The sequence below is a fragment of the Dermacentor albipictus genome, chromosome 10 (assembly GCF_038994185.2).
Source record: "Dermacentor albipictus isolate Rhodes 1998 colony chromosome 10, USDA_Dalb.pri_finalv2, whole genome shotgun sequence".
Lineage (NCBI taxonomy): Eukaryota > Metazoa > Arthropoda > Arachnida > Ixodida > Ixodidae > Dermacentor > Dermacentor albipictus.
The window spans coordinates 15282921-15303707 of record NC_091830.1 but is presented as its reverse complement, the minus strand read 5'-3'; the positions used below and the strand labels follow the sequence as shown (position 1 = coordinate 15303707).

The 20787-nt window shown below is 47.9% G+C and overlaps 1 protein-coding gene across 4 annotated transcripts in view; it reads right to left on the bottom strand.

The window, feature by feature from the left end:
* Positions 1 to 19522, bottom strand: part of LOC135897850 (homeobox protein OTX2-like) — a 183098-nt gene extending 163576 nt beyond the window's left edge. For 2 of the 4 annotated variants that reach the window (XM_065426549.2, XM_065426553.2), the window contains exon 1: positions 18549 to 19522. In XM_065426549.2, coding sequence (XP_065282621.2) covers positions 18549 to 18828 — 280 coding nt within the window. In that variant the 5' untranslated portion in view covers positions 18829 to 19522. The remainder of the gene's footprint in view (positions 1 to 18548) is intronic. The other 2 variants (XM_065426550.2, XM_065426551.2) reach the window with 2 other exon arrangements.
* Between the last annotated feature and the right edge of the window lie 1265 nt (positions 19523 to 20787).

Here is a 20787-nt window from a genome sequence, read left to right as displayed (position 1 = left end):
TGTTGTAGCACAGGCAGAACGAAACGGTCATAGAAGGTAGATAAGACAACAAACATCGCTGAACCACCTGCGAACAGCTGTTTACGTGCGCGATGTCGCACTGAACTACAGTAACCGCCGTCGCGCACCCCAAGACAAATCTTAACTAACGTTTTTAAATGAGTAAACGTACATATTATTTGCTTATAATCAAGAGAAGTCAATAATATTATAGTGTAAACGTTTTATTCACTACAATAAAAGAATTATGCAGCGTGTGCCGCGAAACCTGGCACTAAGCAACCCTGGGCGTCGCACCAGTCGCACTGTTGAAATCGCAATCATGTGAAATGAGCCCTCTAAAAATCGCATTGCGACGCGTGCGACAGCACCGATTTTCGTCGTTGCAGTCGCAGCATGTGAAACAGCCTAAACAACGCAAAATCTGCAAAACTGAATATAAACCTTTGGTCGTAAGTCAGCGCTTGTGTCTTGACCCCAGAAATTCGTACTTAATCGGTTTGTGCGGTGCAGTTGCTCTAATGTGGCTTGCCAACGAGCCCGTTCTTTTACTTTGTCAACATTGTGCTAATTTGGGTCTGTTGGTATCTATCACAGAAGTAACGCATGACATTCAGCTGTATCTCAACAGACATTGTGTTGTACGCAACAAAAAGTCAATAGAAACATAACGTGACATCTTTAATGATTGTTATTAGGGATACACACAGGGGCAATTTGAACGGGCAACATGAGATTGCGTGCACGAGCTCCCGTGACCTGTCGTCTCCTCTTGTCCTTGCCAGAAGCAGCGTTTTCATCGCCAAACTTACACTTCATTTAAGCATAAACTGCACAACCCTAAATAGCCACAAACCGAATATGTGGTTGCTGTTGACCTGTGCTCGTCTCTCCGCGAGTCGTACATGCATTGGCACGCAGGCCATATAGGTACACATATACGGAACACAACCCCACCTAGCGGACACGGGCAGACATCTGTCCCCTGTCTTTCGCGTCGTTCCCGGGACATCAAATCCCCATTCCAAAACGCTCGTAATACCCTATAGCCACCCACCCCCCCTCTCTACGCCCCCTTCGACAGCCTTTAACGGTACCGGGAAAATGAACGCGCCCCCTAAGGCACAAAGCCGTCGCCTCTCTCTCCCGGTTCCGCGAGAACGGTCCTCAAGGGACGGCTTAATCCTCTACTTCGCTCGCGGGCCAATTTGTGCCGCCCAGCCTTTGTGCTCGGCGGGCGGTACGCACGCATGTACCGTGCGCCGTGCACAACATAGTTGCTTCTCTGGTCGAGCTGGTGGCCGCCGGGGGTGGCGAACTCCCCGAGAAATTAATGAACAACCCGGGAGGAGTTCGCATGGATGGATAGATGGATGGCTGGATGGATGGACGGACGGCACGCAGCATACAGCGCACGCCGTTCTCGCACGCGGACTATAGGCGGATGGCCTCCCACGCGTGGTCTCATCTCGTATTACGTATGTATAGGGCGGGCGATCGCAGAGGCAGCCCCGATACATACGGTTTTCCGACACGAAGCTGTGTATAGTGGCCAGATCGCAATGGTCACATCAAGTATTGAATACTGAATGTGGAATATATCTTTATTTCCAATAGATTGGGGGAGGCAGGAAAAAAAAGCTGCAAGTGCAGCTTGAAAAAGCAACCTGCACCCTACACCCTGTCTACTGTACAGGAAGTTCCCTTAACCAGTTACTGAGCTGTGCCCTATGTAAAAGACTACATACTCCGATTGATGGGTTTGCACTCCAACTGTTTTTATATAACGTACTAACGAAAATAATTAAAATTAAATACTTGTCATCATATATTGCTCAATATCAGACTGGCCGTTCGTAGCGTTGGCTGACACTCCCTGTGCTATAGATATAGTGTGCTGTAGACACACATAAGCACAAAAGAAAGTTAATGGGAGGACAGAAGCCTTGTTAGCTCAATGGTAGAGCATCGCGCGCCTAACGCAGAACGCGTGAAGTCGTCTTCCCCCTGCGACAAGTTGTCTTTTTGTGCAAATTTATTTCCTCCCCCCATTTTCATTTTTCCATAGAAATGATCATCTCACTTTTGTTACACTTTACTTGGCTTCATTATCCGTTGGCTTGGAATGGTCGAACCCAGACTATATACTATACTCTTTTAACGTCAAGGATAGCTATATGCGGGACGTGACAGCAAGATTCGCGACAGGAGCGCCATACAGCCTTCTTTATATATAGGCTCGATCCATGTGATGAAATCTCCGATGCCACGTGGCATCCAACGCAGCCATGCGAGCCGTCTGCAGTAGACCACTGCCAGTTGTACTATAGAAATTGAGGGCTTATTTGACTAGAACCTTTACGCTTGCAAAATACTGCAACATCGTCAGCATATGCAAGGACTCTGGTTTCTGTGCCGAAGAGCGTTTATCCTTTAATGCATGGGTTCCACAACAAATGCGGAGGTCACAATATTTCAATGTTCGCGAGAGTAACAGTTTGAATTATGACCTTGCTGTCGGAGATCTATGTACTTCAATTGTTATGCATGCCTAGAACTTCTGTGCAAAAACTACACAGATTGCTATCGCAATTCCTATGGGGTTCACAATGGGAACAAACTATCAGGACCAATATATTTCATGCGCTGTTACGCGGAGGACGTCGGCTATCCCATCTGGTTTTTCAAGCAACTCGTTGCCGGATTTTGTTTCCTGCTTGACCAAACAGACGGTTTCCTAAGAATGACTAAGAGGTGACTTGCCTGGTTTACAGTGTCTACACATGTTATCAAATCAATAGCACAGACAGGTTTCCTCAAAAAAGTTGTTCTTGCCTACCCTATATTGAAGGCCAAGTTCTCGTCCTACAATTTGGAAATCGTTACAATATAGAGCCTGTATCGAGATATTGTTGAAACTTTCTTGCCTGTTCCAATGTACCGTGTTATGTATAACTTAGGAGATCAAATCTGATCTCCCAACTTATACGTAACACGGTATTGTACACATCTCGTTCGAACGAGACGTATACAATCGGGTCAAGCGCATGGCTGTCAAGTCACCCACGAAACCTATTTTCTTTATCAGTTAAAACACCAACCCCCTCTTCAGCCGTGGCTTGTTTGTACACCTCGGTCAGTAAATTATCTGATCTGTCGGAAGTCTGAAGCAATAGAGCATATTTTTCTAGATTGTCATGACGTAAGGTTCTTGTGGGATGTATTACAGGGCACCATAAGGAAAAGACTTACCAAGCACACCATTTGGCATTCGATTTTACCATGCGCTGAACAAGAGAGGGCGCCGGGAGATATGTTTGTGTCGCTCTGCAAGTGTTGGAAACCCGCAAGGATGCACGACATGCTAAAGTACACCCAAGGTCATGAGCGAGGTACTACTCTATAGGAAGTGCGATGTATATTCGAGATCTGTTCCGGCAACATAGTGAGCTGCCCGAATGGATATATGTGCTTGCTGACTTGGCTTCCACGAATCCATAATAATTACTTTCCGTAGCCGAAATTGTGTCATTTTAGCTTCCTTTTAATGTTTCTGACTCTGTGCTCGTGTATTTATGCGTGAAAAAAATGTAAATAAAGAAAAAAAAGACATGTTCAAATGGTTACAGCATCGAAACAGCTGTGCATAAGGATCGGGTTTCAAAAACCAACCGTCGGACCAACTTGGGTCACTGGGTATGTAACTATGGGTACGTATTGCTCTTCAGTGAACCTCCTTGACACCAACTTGGGTCATTGGGCATGTAACTCTAGGTACGTATTGCTCTTCAGTGAACTTCCTTGACACCAAGTTGGGTCATTGCGCATGTAACTCTGGGTACGTATTGCTCTTCAGTGAACCTCCTTGACACCAACATGGGTCATTGGGCATGTAACTCTGGGTACGTATTGCTCTTCAGCAAACCTCCTTGACACCAAGTTGGGTCATTGGGCATGTAACTCTGGGTACGTATTGCTCTTCAGCGAACCTCCTTGACACCAAGTTGGGTCATTGGGTATGTAATTCTGGGTACGTATGTCTCTTCAGTGAACCTCCTTGACACCAACTTGGGTCATTGGGCATGTAACTCTGGGTACGTATTGCTCTTCAGCGAACCTCCTTGACACCAAGTTGGGTCATTGGGCATGTAACTCTGGGTACGTATTGCTCTTCAGTGAACCTCCTTGACACCAACATGGGTCATTGGGCATGTAACTCTGGGTGCGTATTGCTCTTCAGTGTACTTCCTTGATACCAACTTGGGTCATTGGGCATGTAACTCGGGGTACGGATTGCTCTTCAGTTAACCTCCTTGACACCAAGTTGGGTCATTGGGCCTGTAACTCTGGGTACGTATTGCTCTTCAGTGAACCTCCTTGACACCAACTTGGGTCATTGGGCATGTAACTCTGGGACGTATTGCTCTTCAGTGAACCTCCTTGACACCAACTTGGTTTATTGGGCATGTAATTCTGGGTAAGTATTGCTCTTCAGTGAACCTCCTTGACACACACTTGGGTCATTGGGCATGTGTCACTGGGTACGTGCCGCTGTTCATAATAAACATGACCTAAAATATATATCATTAACTATTATGCACCAATCATAGAATACACTGCTAATCGCTTTAAAGTCGCCAATCATGTTTAAAGGACGGACGCACCGCTATTCTTTCTATTTAGGCCAACAATCCTGTTTACTGAAAATTATATTCTTTAAACTCGAAGCTATAGTGCTAGAACTAACTTAGCAATAAAAAACAATATCACAATTTTGTAAACTGAACCTAGTGAGACTTCCAAAGTGGTCTAAATTTTTGTATTATATACAGTGCTCTGAAGTACACCAATATAGTAAGGAGCATGCAAAATAGCAGAAGCCATAATCTCCGAGCCGATTCAACGTGCCTAAACTCGGATCTACAAAAGATAGAGTGCTGACACACGTTAACGGGAACAAGAGTGTATTTCGCCATACATTTTTGCGGAGTCATACTTCTCGAAACCGGAGCTAATCGCCAAGATTTGTGCTGAATGCATAAATGTTTAATATTGCTCTGCTTCAATGTCGCCATCTATACATGCGCCCAAAAATTTATAATTAGTGGTTCATTAGTATTCTCCTTTTTTTGGCAGTTGGCTAACATCGCATTGCCGGATGTCCGCAAGCACCGTCCGCCTCTATAGGTAATCTCTCTGTTGCGACAGAATTGGACTACCTACGCCGGACAACTTTTTAAAATAAGCCGGTTTCCTGAAAATTAAGTATTCACCTGTTAACAGAGCGTGGAGCTTTCCGAAATCTTGCACTGGGAATTGTCAACTTTCTGTCTGGATTAATTTTGACCGCTTGACGTTTTTTTATTTGTGCAAAGTACTGTCGATGAGTGCTTTTTTTTCATTCTGCGCTCATCAGAATTAACGCGCGGCCGCCACCGCGATTCGAATCCGTGACCTCGTGCTCAGAATCGTATAGGCAGTTTCCTCTGCGGACTGGGAGATGCTAAGCTGTGCACCGTGATCTTCCACCATGTTTGTCAAATTCGCAATCTTAAATCGTCACTTCTGATCGGCTCACGGGGCTACTATGATCTTCTCTGAGTGATTAAGCTAAAACACCTGCGCAACGGGACTTGACCGACATGAAGGAATTCTGCCCTGTCAAATTGCGACACGTCCAAATTACGCCATGCTCGTGTCTCTGAGCCAATCAGAGAGGCCGCGGCAGCCCCCTGCGCCAATCACGAACTGATAAAGGTGACGAACTCGACACTACGGCAAACTTCTGCGCAGCACTATGGCTAAAACGCGGGGGTCCCCAGTGTTGCCTCAATCCAGCGCGCCCTTGAACGTTTTGCCGCCGTATCTGGACCGGGCGCTGCTGTCGCCAAAGCCCTCTGGCACCGATGCGTACACTCGGCGTCAAACCTTCACGATCCGTTTAAACGCGTTTGCGCGTATTCTATTACCGAAATCACTAATGGACCCGTGTTACCGGCGGGTAAATGGTTGTAGGGACTTCATTTCCTTCAACGTACAGTAAAGAACGGACACTAATGCAATGCCCCGAGAAACGAACTTATCAAAAAGAGCGCTCCCTCCCCGCACGGCATGTTACTTTATTCGGGGCGGGTTCTCCCATTACGCATTCCCTAGGGAGTGGAGGGGGCCCACTATCCCTAAAAACGGAGGAACGGCGAGGTGGGAGGTGAGAGGGGAGGGGGCACTAGGGTCGTGCTTTGAGACCAGGAGGGGCGGGTTGCTCTTCCGGGGAGAGACTTCGCTAACCACTCCTAATAGACTCGTTTGGCCACCAGGGAATGGGCGGTGGTATGTGCCTTAAAAATGCTCATAACTGTACTACCATCCCCGACCCCGATTTTCCCCCCGTCTTCCCTCTTCAGAATTCAATGCGCCTGCCTGGTCAGCTTTTGCACTGTGTGGCTTTTAGGTGTGTGATTCCGGTTGCTTTGGCGGTGGCGTTGAGTGAGCGTGCCCACGTGCCTCAGACAGAAAGTGGCTGCGGAGAAGAAAATTCCGGTTGCTTGAACTGCTACAAAAAAGATACTGTAGCATCAGTTACTCGCCCGTATCAAGACTTTCCCTATCCCACAATGTCACACCATCGACATCGTCCAAAACTCCATCGATCTTGCGCAAATACAGCCAACTGCAACAACCAGCAACCTAACAAACAGCAACATAACAAACAAACAACATAACAAACAGCAACATAACAGCAACATAAACGCAACATAAAAGCAACATAAAAGCAACATAACAGCAACACAACATAACAAACAGCAGCATGACAACGGCAGTGTGCGAAAACGTGCCACCTAATGCCGCTGGCACCACATGTGGTCTTGCTAACGCTGTACGCCTCAACGCTTCTCGGAGACATGTCATTATTTGGGACGGCACTCCCGTATACGCAGCGTGTACTACATTATCGATGACCACACAGTACACGATGATTTCTTTTCTTCCTTCTTTCCCTTTAGATTCCAACCAGCCCGCTTTCACCCAAACTCCACGATTCGAACCCACGACGCCGCGTTCGACACCGGATCGCCACATCCGCTGAGCGGCGCAGTCGAAACGAACAGCGCTCTGCGTTTAGTAAAGACTACACGCGCATTCCCCTGTCCCGCGTATTGAAGAAGCTCGTTAAAACTCGCACACACAAGCGCTCGCTCGGCCGCCGTGCGAAATTGGCCGACCACCGAGGGGCGGAAACTCGAGAACTTGTCGCTTCCGCACGCGCCTCCGGTCCACTTCCGGGAGCACGCTGGCGCCACCTATACGCGCCACCGGCGAATGGGTGGCAAAGCGTGATGGCCCCCGAAGTCGCTGCGCACATCTGTCCTCCCGCGCCGTGGCGGTCTTTTCAGTAATCCTCGCCCAGACACAGTGAATAGGGAAGGAAGGCGCCCGGCGTGAGCAGGGAACGTCGCCTCGCTTCTTCCCACGTGCGCATCGTGTTTCAGCGGACGGCAGGCCCGACTCGAGAGGGCGCGCAAACCCCCCGCCGATGGAGCCACGTGTCGACGCGGGAAGGACGGGCGTTGTGACGTCTGCACACGTGCGTCGCCGCCCTCCCACTCTTGTTCTGAGGCCGAAAGTACTTCGCATGGTCGGTGGACCATTATATTACGGTGCACGGCGCGCGCTAAACGAGTCGTATCCGGTTACACTCGTCAAGTGAAAGCGCGGACTCGAGAGAGTAGAGAGAGTTGTATCCTGCGTGCACGTAAGTGTTGCGGATCGTGGAATACCGGAACACCGCAGTCAATTACGGCAGCACGATGATGATTATCACGATGATGAATATTTCGCAACCCGTTTAAAACGAGGCGGTGAAATATGGTCACCTAGCCTGCTTGAGTTAATCAGGTGTGCTATACATAGTTTTCATTCTAAATTTTTTTGTAATTGCGCACTCCAGGCAAAGTTTTGCTGTTCTCGTCGGCGTCGCCTTGAGGTTTGGTGTAGACGTAGGTGTATGTTATATGTCATGCCATGCTGTATGGCATGCGGTATATGCGGGTTATATTGCCCCACCATTCTATCACTAAAGTTGCTCATACCAGGTCTTACATTCATGACAAAATTATTCCTCAGCATTTTGAGAATGCCAGCCCACAAGCAAATATCATGAAACAAAGCACCGACAGCGCATGCCTTCTAACCTAAATTTTCTCAATCTTAACTATTAAAAGTGCGAAACAATAACAGAGCTCAAACCTGGAAATGATGCCTTTATTAGCGCGGCTGTGCAGTACCTCCGGGATCGGCGCAGGAAAGAGATTTGAAAGATACCCGATACGAGAACGTGCAGCTATAGGCTGGTCGACGCTCGAGCGATAACCTTGAAATTTCGCTAGACTGTACATGAATATTTGTCAAATCTCCGTATTTTATGGCTTCGTACTATCTACTAGCGTTACTCGTTACGTCCTGTCTTCCTAAATTTCCAAGAAATTATATATGACTACGAATGAAAGCAAGAAGTTTCTGGGCAAATGCATAATTATTGCAAGTTGTTCCATTTTTAACGGAATATCGCGTTGAAGAATGATCACTGTGCGAAGACACGAACCCGTTCGAAACCGGAAGGACGAAGTCAAGGGCAATACTTGCAGTGCCCATCGTTACCGTATTGTTTCAACTGGCCTACTCGTAGCTCAGAATTATTTCTATAAACATTTTAGGAGACATTACGCTAAGTAAACAGCCGGAACAAAAATTTATTTATTTATTTATTTATTTATTTATTTATTTATTTATTTATTTATTTATTTATTTATTTATTTATTTATTTATTTATTATACCTCAAAGGTCTCTGAACGGTGCATTACGTGAGGGCAACACGCAGCATTGGCGACATGCAGCAATGATGCACGACGAAACAGACTATAATGATAAAATCCCATCGCGTGGTCGGAGACCAGATATCGGATCAATCTGAATAGGAGCAACGCCACGGAGTGAACCCGCGCCAGCGCATTTGCAGCCGAGAACAGAGCGCTCACGTCAAAAAAAAAAAAAGGTCTTGAACGTGTATACGTAACCTCCCCGGTTCCGTCGGCTCAAAACACGAGGCTGCGAAGAGATCGAGCGGCTTACACCGTGCGAGACCAAAGCGGTCTTTGCATTGTGCATCGGCGGCGTATATACGGAAAGGGAGGAAGGAGAAGAAGAAGAAGAAAGCCCGCCTAATCGTCTTAGCCCAAGGCGTGATCGCCTTAACCAACGTACTACAGCCGCTGATAATGCGGCACGTCGGTTGACGGAAAGCCGCTCCCGTGGCGGACATTGAATGGGGAAGAGATCATCCCCACTTTACTTCTTTACAAGCCCCGCGTAATCACGTGATAGGAACAGAAAGAGCCAGTGGATTGGATTCGCGGCGAGAGCGTCGGATGAAGACCGCAGAGTGTGTACACGGTGTTACTCTTGAAACGATTACGGGGGCGCCCAACAAAGGCTGTGAAAATCGCCGTCAATGAGTGCCGTGTAGTGTACGAGACACATTCCACGCGGCGGAATCACCGGCGCAGTTTTTGACGGACCTTTTTTTAGCCCCTTCAGGTACCGTGGACACATTTGTGAACGCGACTTGTTTCCTTGCCGGTGCTGTCGAGTGGTGGCAGAGAAAAACAAAGCACCAAGACACTGAGGTTCGGGTGAATTGAACCACCTGCATGATCAATTTGCCTTCGTTTCACTTCCAATGTGCTTCGTGCTGCTTCAGATGACCACTTTGCTCAAGGTACTGCCAGTTTGATGGGATGTGCCGTGTGCCGGCAGCAAGATAGAATTTTTTTTGTTCGTAATGGGGCATGCAAAAAAAAAAAATTATGGGGTTTAACGTGCCAAAACCACTTTCTGATTACGAGGCACGCCGTAGTGGAGGACTCCGGAAATTTCGACCACCTGGGGTTCTTTAACGTGCACCTAAATCTAAGTACACGGGTGTTTTTGCATTTCGCCCCCATCGAAATGCAGGCCGCCGTGGCCGGGATTCGATCCCGCGACCTCGTGCTCAGCAACCCAACACCATAGCCACTGAGCAACCACGGCGGGTTTATGGGGCATGCAGTCAGTAATGAAATTTCGCATGTGTTTCAAGCATCACATTGAATTTTTCGTCCCAAGAACGTAACTTTGCCGACTGTAAAATGATCAAATAATTAATTACGATCTAACTACGTTGACTCATCCAGAAATGCCCAAAGCACCATACTACCTCACTGACTTTCTGCAAGTGGGGCGTACAGTGCCTTAGAATGAAGTTAAATAAATTTGGCACATTTATAGAGAGCCCTTCACAATTGTCCCATGAAGGAGCTATAGGGGTGCGCGAAAATTCAAAACTTTTGAATATCGAATCGCATATCACCTTATTCGATTCGGTATTTGAGTCGAATAGTAATAATTCGGTTTCGAAAGTATAACTTTTCCCATACGCCCTTTTCAGTAGTTATTATAGGCATGTAATCTACACTTTGTGACCGCTATCGTAAATTTCCCCATCATCTCTATACCCCACGGATCACTAGATTTACAAGTGGTTATTAAATAAACAAACAAGTTGAGAGTTCTACCTCGGTGTTTTAAAACTACTTCAGTTAGGATAAGCCTACGGCCAGTTAAGCATGCACATCGCTGGCATCACCCAACTTGAAATTTGGGGTTGTGCCGCTTAAATTTGGGGGTGGGACAACATAAAATTTGGGAGTGGGCCAACATGAAATTTGGAGGTAGGCGAACTTGAAATTTGGGGGTGGGCCAACTTGAAATTTGAGGGTGGGCCAAATTGAAATTTGGGGGTGGGCCAACTTGAAATTTGGGGGTGGGCCAACTTGAAATTCGGGGTTGGGCTTTGGAGTGGGCCAACTTAGAACATGGGGGTGGGCCAACTGAAATTTGTGGGTACGCTTACGCACACACGGGCAACTCCAGTGGAGTTTCCACACATTTTTTTTTTACTTGCAATAGCAATCTATTTTGACTCCTTGGCTTTTAATAATGGTTCATGCCCACTATGGTGGCGTGGCCAAGAATCAGACCAGTTAAGATAATTAGACATACCTAGAAAGAAACAACAATTAACATATTTTACTTAGATGAAAAAAGGTCAAATAAAATATTTAAGAATTTAGCAAGGAAAGTGCCCTGATTCGGTTAGAATCTTCTTCACGGCTGCACAGACAAGAAATCCCTATGACAATGTCCCGAGAGAGTAGAATCCCAAACACAAGATATCGGGAATGGACAAGTGTCAATCCAATACAGTTAAACGGTCCTTATAAAATATTTTTCTTAAGTGACGAGAAATGGTGGCATGATAAGCCGAAGTGGTCCGTCGTCTCACGGTCGGCCCACAATCTGCCATTTTTTTCTCAATAAACGTAAAGATACTGCTGGTTTTAGTCGAAAACAACTGCGAACACACTTTGTGCACATGTTATCCGTATTTCTTCATATGTCGTTTAAGAAAACTTCTGTGTTATTGCTGTACTTGATTTGATGCTGTACTTGATTGCTGTACTTGAGTTGATTTGTTTACTACTACTGTATTGCTACTGTTATTTCGTTCTGTCTGCTGCTGCCATGTAATGGTTTCCTGGGCCTTCGTCAAGCTGTTCGTACAGCTTTTAGCCCAGGTGACCACCCAGATACTTGCTGGAGAATAAAATATGATTTGATTTCATTTGATTTGATTGCCACAAAACGTGTAGAAGGGCGAGGGTGCCAGACCAGCTCTATGCAGATGATATACGGATTAGTGAACAGGACTTCAATTCTTGGACTACAGCAGAAATTTCTATTCCTAGAGAATGGGAGGCGTTGGCAATCAGTTATTTTTGCTAATGGTGGGTACCGAGAGACTTGCATAACTGCACACCTCCTGAGCCTAGCAGCAGTTATGAAAGCTGACGCAGGAAGCATCGACAGAACAGTACCGTGAACTAAGGTCCGCTCTCACCGAGCCATCTGCTATTTTATTCATAACTAGTCCCTTATGGGGCCAGATACTGAGATCAAACTAATTATAGGCTTAACCGAGAGTTATTCATCCAGTGTTCTACTGATGTTGAATTCCAATGGCGGAGTCGGAGCAAGTTTGTTCCAATGTCAGAGTGAGGGCGGGAGTAAGGTGTTCCAATGAGAGAGTCGGAGGGGATTCAGAGCGGGAGTCACTCCGTGGAGCAGAAAAAGATGCTCCGCCAAAATCGGCGGAGTGGACCGGTACTCTGCGTGACGTATTTCCTTTACCACGTTTGTCTGCTGGGAGGCGCCACCGGTCACGACTCGCGAAGAAGCAAAATCTGCTGCACGCTTGGCTAGATATCCATTCCACACTTTAAAAAAAAACAACAGGTGAACGGCGCTGAAGAGACAAGTGACCGGTGGGGCGGTGCTGGGAGCAAACAGCGGAAGGAAATGACAACACGCAAGGTATCCTGGGTAACTCGGTGATAGAACTTCAGCTTCCGCCTTACTCCGGCGGCGCAGATAGGGTTCCACTCGCGGATCTGGAGGCGTTGCTCAGCGCCAGAGTCGAGTGCTCGCTCGCGGAGTCCGTCGGCTGCTCCGACTCCGCCATTGGAATTCAACATGAGTGTCACATTTTGTGTCGCTATTCTGCCTTTTCACGCATATTCCTTTCCTTTGCCAAGTGACAAAGAGTAGCCGGTGCCACCATAAAGGGCGCCAACCTCTCCTAATATCCATTCAAATAAAAAAGAAACTGGGAGGGTAGCGCAGAATCAAGCACACATGAAATGCCTGAAGCACTTTTTGGAGTGAGAGCTGAAAATAAACATAGCGAATCCGTTATCTTAACAACTGTCGAGATTCATCAATTCACTTTTTATAGGGTCCACATAACCACGGGAAACTCAGCCATATATCTACCAGTACCAAGTCAGGAAATCCTGCCAAAAACGGCCAGCCAAAAGCGACATAGAAAATGCCAATGCCACATTTTCCTTCGGTTTGTGAGGCGTCCGTCGCAATGATAGCGTTTATTTTTAGGCTGCAACAAGTGATCTTGCAATGATCATTCATTATACTCTAGAAGAGATGCTTCGCATTGTTCAGATAGAGATATCCGAGAATAATCTGGAGTCTCTCTCTTTCACTGCCCATTTATGGGACCTCACATATTCGTACATCTTAAGGGACTATATATATATATATATATATATATATGCTGTAAGCTTCGTAACCTTCGCACAGGCACTTGTTGGTGTTGGTCACTTGTTATATATATATATATATATATATATATATATATATATATATATATATATATATATATATATATATATATATATATATCATCGAAGGAGGGTCTATCCGCATCAAGGATTGATTTATTGCTTGCACGGGTTCATGAAGCTTCTTTGTCATATGTGCCTCTTCACAGATGTGCATTTGCTCAAAAATTCAACTTGAGATGTCATGTTAAATTCGATGTTCGCACTTGTTCGTGTCACATTGTATGAAGCATCCTTTGCTTTATGCATCTAAGCAAGCAGAAAAAATTGAGGCCAATTTCAGTACGTACCATAATCTCGGGGGCAACTGGCGTAATTTTCAAGTTGCACGCTCGATGAGACCCCGATATTGCAACGCAGAAAACGCTGAGTGGCTTATTTGCAGTTTTTTAGTGGAACCTCGTTACCGTGCACTTGAAAGCGCGATTGTTAATAGCCGCTGAGGCTGAAAGAATGTGTGTAGTTTAGTGGCGCAAGGGCCAGGCAGCCGCTGAGGCTGTTGAGGTTCTAATATTTTTGTACGCATATTCTTTTTGAGACAGCATGCAATACAGTTTTGATTGACTGATGAGCAATAGATACGCATGTCAGTGCGTATGCTCTATAAGGACGTTGGATGATGTTCACGCGGAGGTGAACTGGAGACAATCACGTCCTTTGTAAGTGGCATGACAGCACAAATTTTAAATTACATTCTGGAGTTCTACGCGCCATAACCCCGACACCGTCATAGTGGGGGACTGGGGAATAATTTGGATCACCTGGGGTTCTTTAACTTGCACCCATTGCGCGGTACATGGGCGTTCTTGCATTTCGCCCCCATCGAAACTGGGCCGCCGAAGCCGGGATTTGATCCTCCGACCTGGGGCATATATCAACGCAGCGCCAAAACCACTGCACCAACACAGCATGTAGTATAACGTTATAGCAATAGGAAGTGGTTGTCTATTTTTGCATAACACGAGAAAAAAGGAAAGTTATAAAATTAGTGCTGATTGCACTGTAACTTCCAAGCTACATCTGCTGACACCATAACGGCGATCAGCAGTTGGGGTGTAGTTAAGGCGAGAGGAAAGATACAGAGAGAGAGAGAGAGAGTAGCACGGTGTGACATTTCGATACCTGGTACCTTTTACAAGGTTCCGATTTCGTGCACACAATGACGTGCTCAGGTAAGCTCAGCACACCTGCTGAGTTTTCTGTTAGATAGCTAAAAAATGGGTGAAGTCCGTCTATACTCTTACAAATAAAAAACATGACCAATGGTGGGACCTAACCTGTATCTTACAGCATAGCAGTCCAGTACTGTATAGTGCGTTATAGGCCATCATCCCGTGCATGCTTCCCTAGAGTCGAAGTCGCTCTCTGAAGTGCCTGGCGCCTGTGTCACGTGCCAACTTCCCAACTTCTCGCATTCTTCGCTCACGACAGCTAACGCTTGGATACACTGTGTATACGTAGACTGCACTGCATTCGGGACCACCCAATGTTCTGCATATAGCGCTACCACCTAAAAAAATGCATCTAATAAACCCGTGCTCTACGCGCGCACCGACTTTCTTTCAAGTTGCCGTGAAATTGCGTACAGCTAAACAAAACTTTTTATGCGAAGCATATTACTAGAGCTCAGCCCAGCTCCTCAGGCGCGGCGGTGTCGCCTTCAATGACCTTGAGTACACATGCCATACCACGTGACACCGTGACGTCACGACAGAGGAGAAACGGGGCTCCAACTCGCGCCGTAGCTCGCGGCGTCGCCTTCAAGGCTGACCACGTGACACCGTGACGTCGCGACAGAGGAGAAGCGGAGCTCCAACTCGCGCCGTCGCTCGCGGCGTCGCGGCGGTATATAAGCAGCTGCGCTTGCCTCTGCTAGACACTCACGAGGTGAGATGCCTCCTGGAGACAGAGCTGCTCGTTGGAATGAGAATCGAAGGTTGCGGCGTGCTACAGAGACTGATGAAGAGCGGGAAGAACGTCTGGCCAAGCAACGTGCTCAGTATGCGGCTCGGTGACAAGTTACTTACCAAGTTTAGTCACCAATATGCTTCGCATCTGACTAGGCTTAACCAAACTAAGCCTCAGCCAATTTTTTTTTCTTTGCTTCACGCCCATGTCTCATGCTCTTTTGAGCACATGCTCTGGCTCTGCCCAGCCCTTAACGCCTGTCTACCAATCACGAAAGAACAATGGCAGGAAGCTCTCAAGAGCAGCTATCTCCACATGCAATTGACTCCAGGCTGTCCAGAGGGCCCACGACATTGCGGCGGGACTTCATCTCCCGGTCCCATCGCAAGCAAAACCACCGACTTGATCTTCGGGAGCCTTCGGTTTTGGCTCCCCAAGATCTCAGTCCCTCAGGACTCAAAGTTCTTGTGATGTCATGTCATGCTTTACGCATCGGTATAGTTTCTGGCTCATGCCGCGGTATACAATTCCATGCCATATACTATAGTGCATCTTAGTATCGGCAGGCAACCAACAAGTTCCTGTCGTCTGTACTGTTCGCGTAACCGACTGACTCAGTTCCAAACTCCGTTGCTTTGAGGTGATGTTGTATAAGTCCAATGAGGCTTTTTCAACAGTACAGTGTCGGAGTTTATTCACAAGGTAGCAATACCTCTTGTTTGTACTTCTTTTTCTTTACAACCAAGGGAAAAACATATGTACAACTCGCACGAGCCGTATCTTGTGCCGATAAAAACAACATATCATAAACATGCACCAACCTTGCCCAGCAACAAGTGTTTTGTTTTACTTTTTTATTCTCTTTGGTCGAAATTCCCTAGTGTTCACTACATGTTCTGGCATGGTCGCAAGTTCAACATATATTGAGTTCCCAATCCTACAACGGTCTTTAACTCAGGCTAACAGAGACAGTAAGTAAGTACGCGTGGTATCATCGCTTACGACGGGAAAATGTTTCTCCATATTTCGCGATATATGCGCATGCTCTATAACCTGTTGCTGAAGAATGAGTAGGGCGTTTGAGGACGTGGACACCAACCCGACGGGGCGACAAGTACGGAACACGCGTCGTTGTGCCTGGCGCAAGACGTCGGTGAATAATTAGGGAGACCCACGGTCGTCCAGCTCGTACGCGTCCGGACTGTGCAGATTAAAGGGAAGCTGAAGCGGTTTTCAATTTCCTTGAATAGCTGGGATTGGGAAGAACAGACCTAATAATTTACGGTTCCGAAATTTTTTTTGTTCGTTTTGTTAATATAAGGGGCGGAAATCGCTTTCTAAATCACCCCCGCGGACACGCCCCCATCGCTTCCCGGAGCGCCGGGTGAGGAGGTTACCAGAGGAGAGAACCGGCGAGAGTGACGTCACTGGCGGGGACCGAGCTGCCGGACCGGCGTGCTGTTATGCCTCTTTCCGTCCTGCGCTTTACTGAACGACGCTACGAGAGATTTGCCGCCGCCGCCGCTCACGTTTGTTTTGCGATTTTCGTTAACTGTTCTTTCCTTCTGTGCTGCGTGAGTGCCTACAGCCAAGGGCGCCCAACATGCCCTCGTTCTGTGCAGCAATCGGCTGCGCGAACACACGCGGGCAAGACGATGTGGTGTTTCACAGGTTCCCGAAGCACAAGAAGCTTGCAGCGCAGTGCGGTGAGGAGAGATAAGTTCGTGCCGACGAAATCAACTGTGCTGTGCTCGGACCATTTCCGCGATAGCCGGATAGCCTTACGACAAATGCGGAAACGCGTTGTTGCTAGCGTTGCTATACTCCGTTTCATACATCAGGTGCAATGCTGTGGAGGCTTGAGATAGATACTTCTTGCAGTGGCTGCGTTCGCACTTAGGAAAAGTTCGGTGTTCCTTGACCCGATTTTTGAGAAAACTTCTCATATATAAGCTCAGTTCTGAATGAAAAAAAAAAGAATTTACCCATAGAAACAATCCGTGTACTTATACGGCTGCTAACACGTTCTTTTAAATCAATTTTCTTTTTCGGCATTCTTTAATTGCAGCCCGTCGCGGCAGCTTCACGTGCATGCTCGTGCGAGCAAATGCCGCTGGCACGCTGCAAACCATAGACGGAAACGCGCGCAGTAATAAATTTTGGTAACCGGACTTCGTGCGTAGCTTCCACAGCGTTGCACCTGAGGTATAAATTGGAGTATAGACTTGCCTAGTGACATTCGACGTACGGTTGCAGTTATCATGTTTACCACACGGCGGTGCTAAAACTGCCTAATATCTTTATGTCAACACTAGCATGGAGCGCGCATACCGATTCTTGATCGAGCCACAATCGCAAAGTCGTCGAACCATATTCTGAATATTGCGCATATAATCCCCCTGACCATCTCGATCTGGATGTGTATGATAAGCAACTTCCATGACTGTACCTCGTAGCACTGCATGTGCGCGCTTTGAAACGCGGCACTTATGTTCGCGATCGTGTATCAACGCTCAGAAAACCACGGGACTTCAGAGAAGCAGCGGCAAGGTGCTTGACATCGCGGAATTGTACCCGTGTTTACAATCTAATGAGAAGTTAGTGTTTCGGCATTCTTCCAGCAGCAAGTTCCCAGTGACACTTTAGCGCATTTTTTCTCCCGTCATTGGAACGTGCAGCTACATGAAAAAAAAAAGTATACGTAACAGCTAAGATTTCCAGCGCGCGAGAACGTGTACACATCGCTCTCGCTTTTGGCACACTCAACATCGTCGTTGCCGCCGTTGCCGCCATCGTTTTCCGTATCGGCTGTCGGTTCGAACATGTACGGCGAAAATACAAGCTGTCCGAGACAGCGAGAACGTTACATAATGCTTACGGCTCAGCTATGCAGCCAGAACAGAACAGCGTGCTACGCTCTCAAACGGCGGCGCCGACCGGCGACTGCCGCCACTGACGTCACAGCGGCTCCGACCAATCACGGGCAACAGTGGCGTTCGCGCGATACCCTGAGGCGCTGGTGCGCGTTTTCATGAAAAAACAGCCGCTTGCGCTTGTTTCCGCCCTTTTTGAACGAGATATTCGTGTTCAGGGGGCTCAAAACTGTAGAATGCCGCAGAGAACTCATTTTTTTCGAAAAGCGTTTCAGCTTCCCTTCAAGGCGATGCCCCATGACAGGAACGCGGGAAACAGCGATCGAGGCCGCGGCTGCGTATCTGGCAGCCGTGGCGAATAAGTCACGTGATCGACGGCGAAATACGCCGCGGCGATACACACCGCGCACTCCCCGTGGTTATCAATCGTGCAGCGGGGATTGTTAGTGAAGACGAGTCGGCGACAGCACTCACCATTTCTGTCAGAACACTGGTGCGTCCATGGTGACGGAGGGCTCAACACCTCAGCAACAGACTCCTCTTCCTCGGCGGTCTGCCAACGGTCTGCCAAATGGGTGTCCGCGGAGGCCCAGAAAACGTCACGGTGCGGAAATGGTCCGTAATCGATGTCGCCACTCGTCGATGGCGTCCCGCAATCGGTCAGGTTTGTCGGTGGTCGTTCGGGGAAAGTAGACACAGGTGTCCAGTCAGCGACAGCGCTCTCCGTTTCGGTCAGTCTGTCCATGGACGACATCGGTAGTAAGTTCAGGGACCGAGTGCGGTCGTCATGAGTGAGTTGCCACAGTCAAAGAACATGACGCAACGGAACCAGCCAGCAGCAGCGGACGCCGTCTGCTCGCGGTAGGCTGCCAAGAATGCCGGTTGCCGGTGACGCATGCCGGGAACTCGAGTGACAAAGGGACCACATGCGAGAGTGTCGCTGCGCATGCGTGAGATGGGTATAGACTTTTCGAGCAAAATGCTATCTAGAGTGGAAGAACGATGTATATCGTTCCCAGGGGGAGGCGGGAGGGGCGAGAGCTTTGTTCAACAAACGCGGTAGAAGACACTTAAGACTGCTTAAAGTGTGGGAGTGCGAAAGCATTATAGCGTTTATAGACTCCGGAACGCCACGAATGCGCTCATTTTATACACTCATGGCGAAGCGTTACCCCCTCCCCATTAGCTGCGCCGTGTTAAGAACGCTCAGCTGCAGTGCAAGTTTGCCAGCCACTTACGCCAGCGGTGGCAACCTCATCTTGGAACGCCGCGGCCAACCTCTATAGCCACGGCGTGACTAAGTCGACTTTGTGTCGGGGACAATACGCACGTCCTCCACTCTCCGTCGCTTCGGCTAGGATGCGTTTGACGAAGCAGGCTTTGTGCTGAAACCGCCACCGTTACGCTCCAGCCTCGTCGCCGTTGTGACTGAAGGAGTTTGACGAAGCAGGCTTTGTGCGCAACACGACAACGCGGACCTGATCTGCTACGCGGGCGCGCTCTTGCGTGTTATTGCTTTCTGCGCCGTCGGCCATTTTCGGTATCATCGCTCGGTCACGCCGACGGATTTTCGCGTAATGGGGGCATATAATGCTTTCGCATTTAAGAAAAAAGACTCACAGGAGAGCCCACTTTACACATTCTCGCAAAAAAATTCTATCTCGATTATGCGGCACTGTAAAAAAGTCGTTAGCCTAAGGGCCGATTTACGCTCAAACCGCCCATGGCCGCACGCCGCACCGCAAGCGAGCGGTCCGCCAGTAATGGCCGACGTGACGTCACTAGAGGCGGTCGTGAACTTTCGCCTCCGTGCGGCGGCCGCATAAACATGGCGCTGGTTCGAAGCGAAGCGGAGCGCGAGGCCTAGACCGCTAGGCTGCCGCGGCAGTTTTTTTTTTTTTTGTGTGGTTTATTGTGATCACTGCAAGAGCTATTCAGCACCTGCAAAACTATTTGTCTAACACAACAAGCAGCTGTACTCTTCCTGACCTCTTCAGTCCGTGCGATCGCCAGAGGAAACAGACGGATGTGTGTTGTGTTTACGCGAGGATCGGAAGGAATGAAGCCGCCGATTTCGTGTGTTTTAGGCCGTTTTTTGCACGTGCATTACAAACGTGAAGGCCATCGCTCACACCTGCATTCTAAGCATGACACTAGTTCGGTACGCGGCAAAATGAAAAGATTGCGATCGCCCTCCTCAGCATATGGTGTTCGTAGGTGTGTGTGCGCGCTTCATCGATACGAAGATTGCAAGTTTGTGCAGTACTGGCTTGTGTTTCAGAAGCGATGGCACGATGTGTAGCGATGAGCTTCATTATCGCCTCATCGCAGTCATTCGTAATGTGCTGTTTGTGTCTACCTTCGTTTGAGCTGTTTTGCGGGCTGCGATGCGCATTGGTGACCGCGAACACGTACAGAACGTTCGAGCGCTAGGGTTCTTACTTTTACGAAGCGTAAGTGTACTGTGATATGTACGTGCAATGTGTCGCAGTGGTGCTAGGTGTATAAGTGTTCGTATTATGCAATATGCATATGTTCTCAAGTGAACAGTGCATAAGCTTTGCGGGCGAGTTTTGGTGCCGGCCCTTTCTGCCTCGTTCACGTATCTTGTGTGTTTTTCAGAAGTTATTTCTGTGCTACGAAGGTGTTTGTAATCGGTGAGGGCAATATAAGGAACAGCTTAAAAGTTACATGAGTACATGCGCACTGTCGT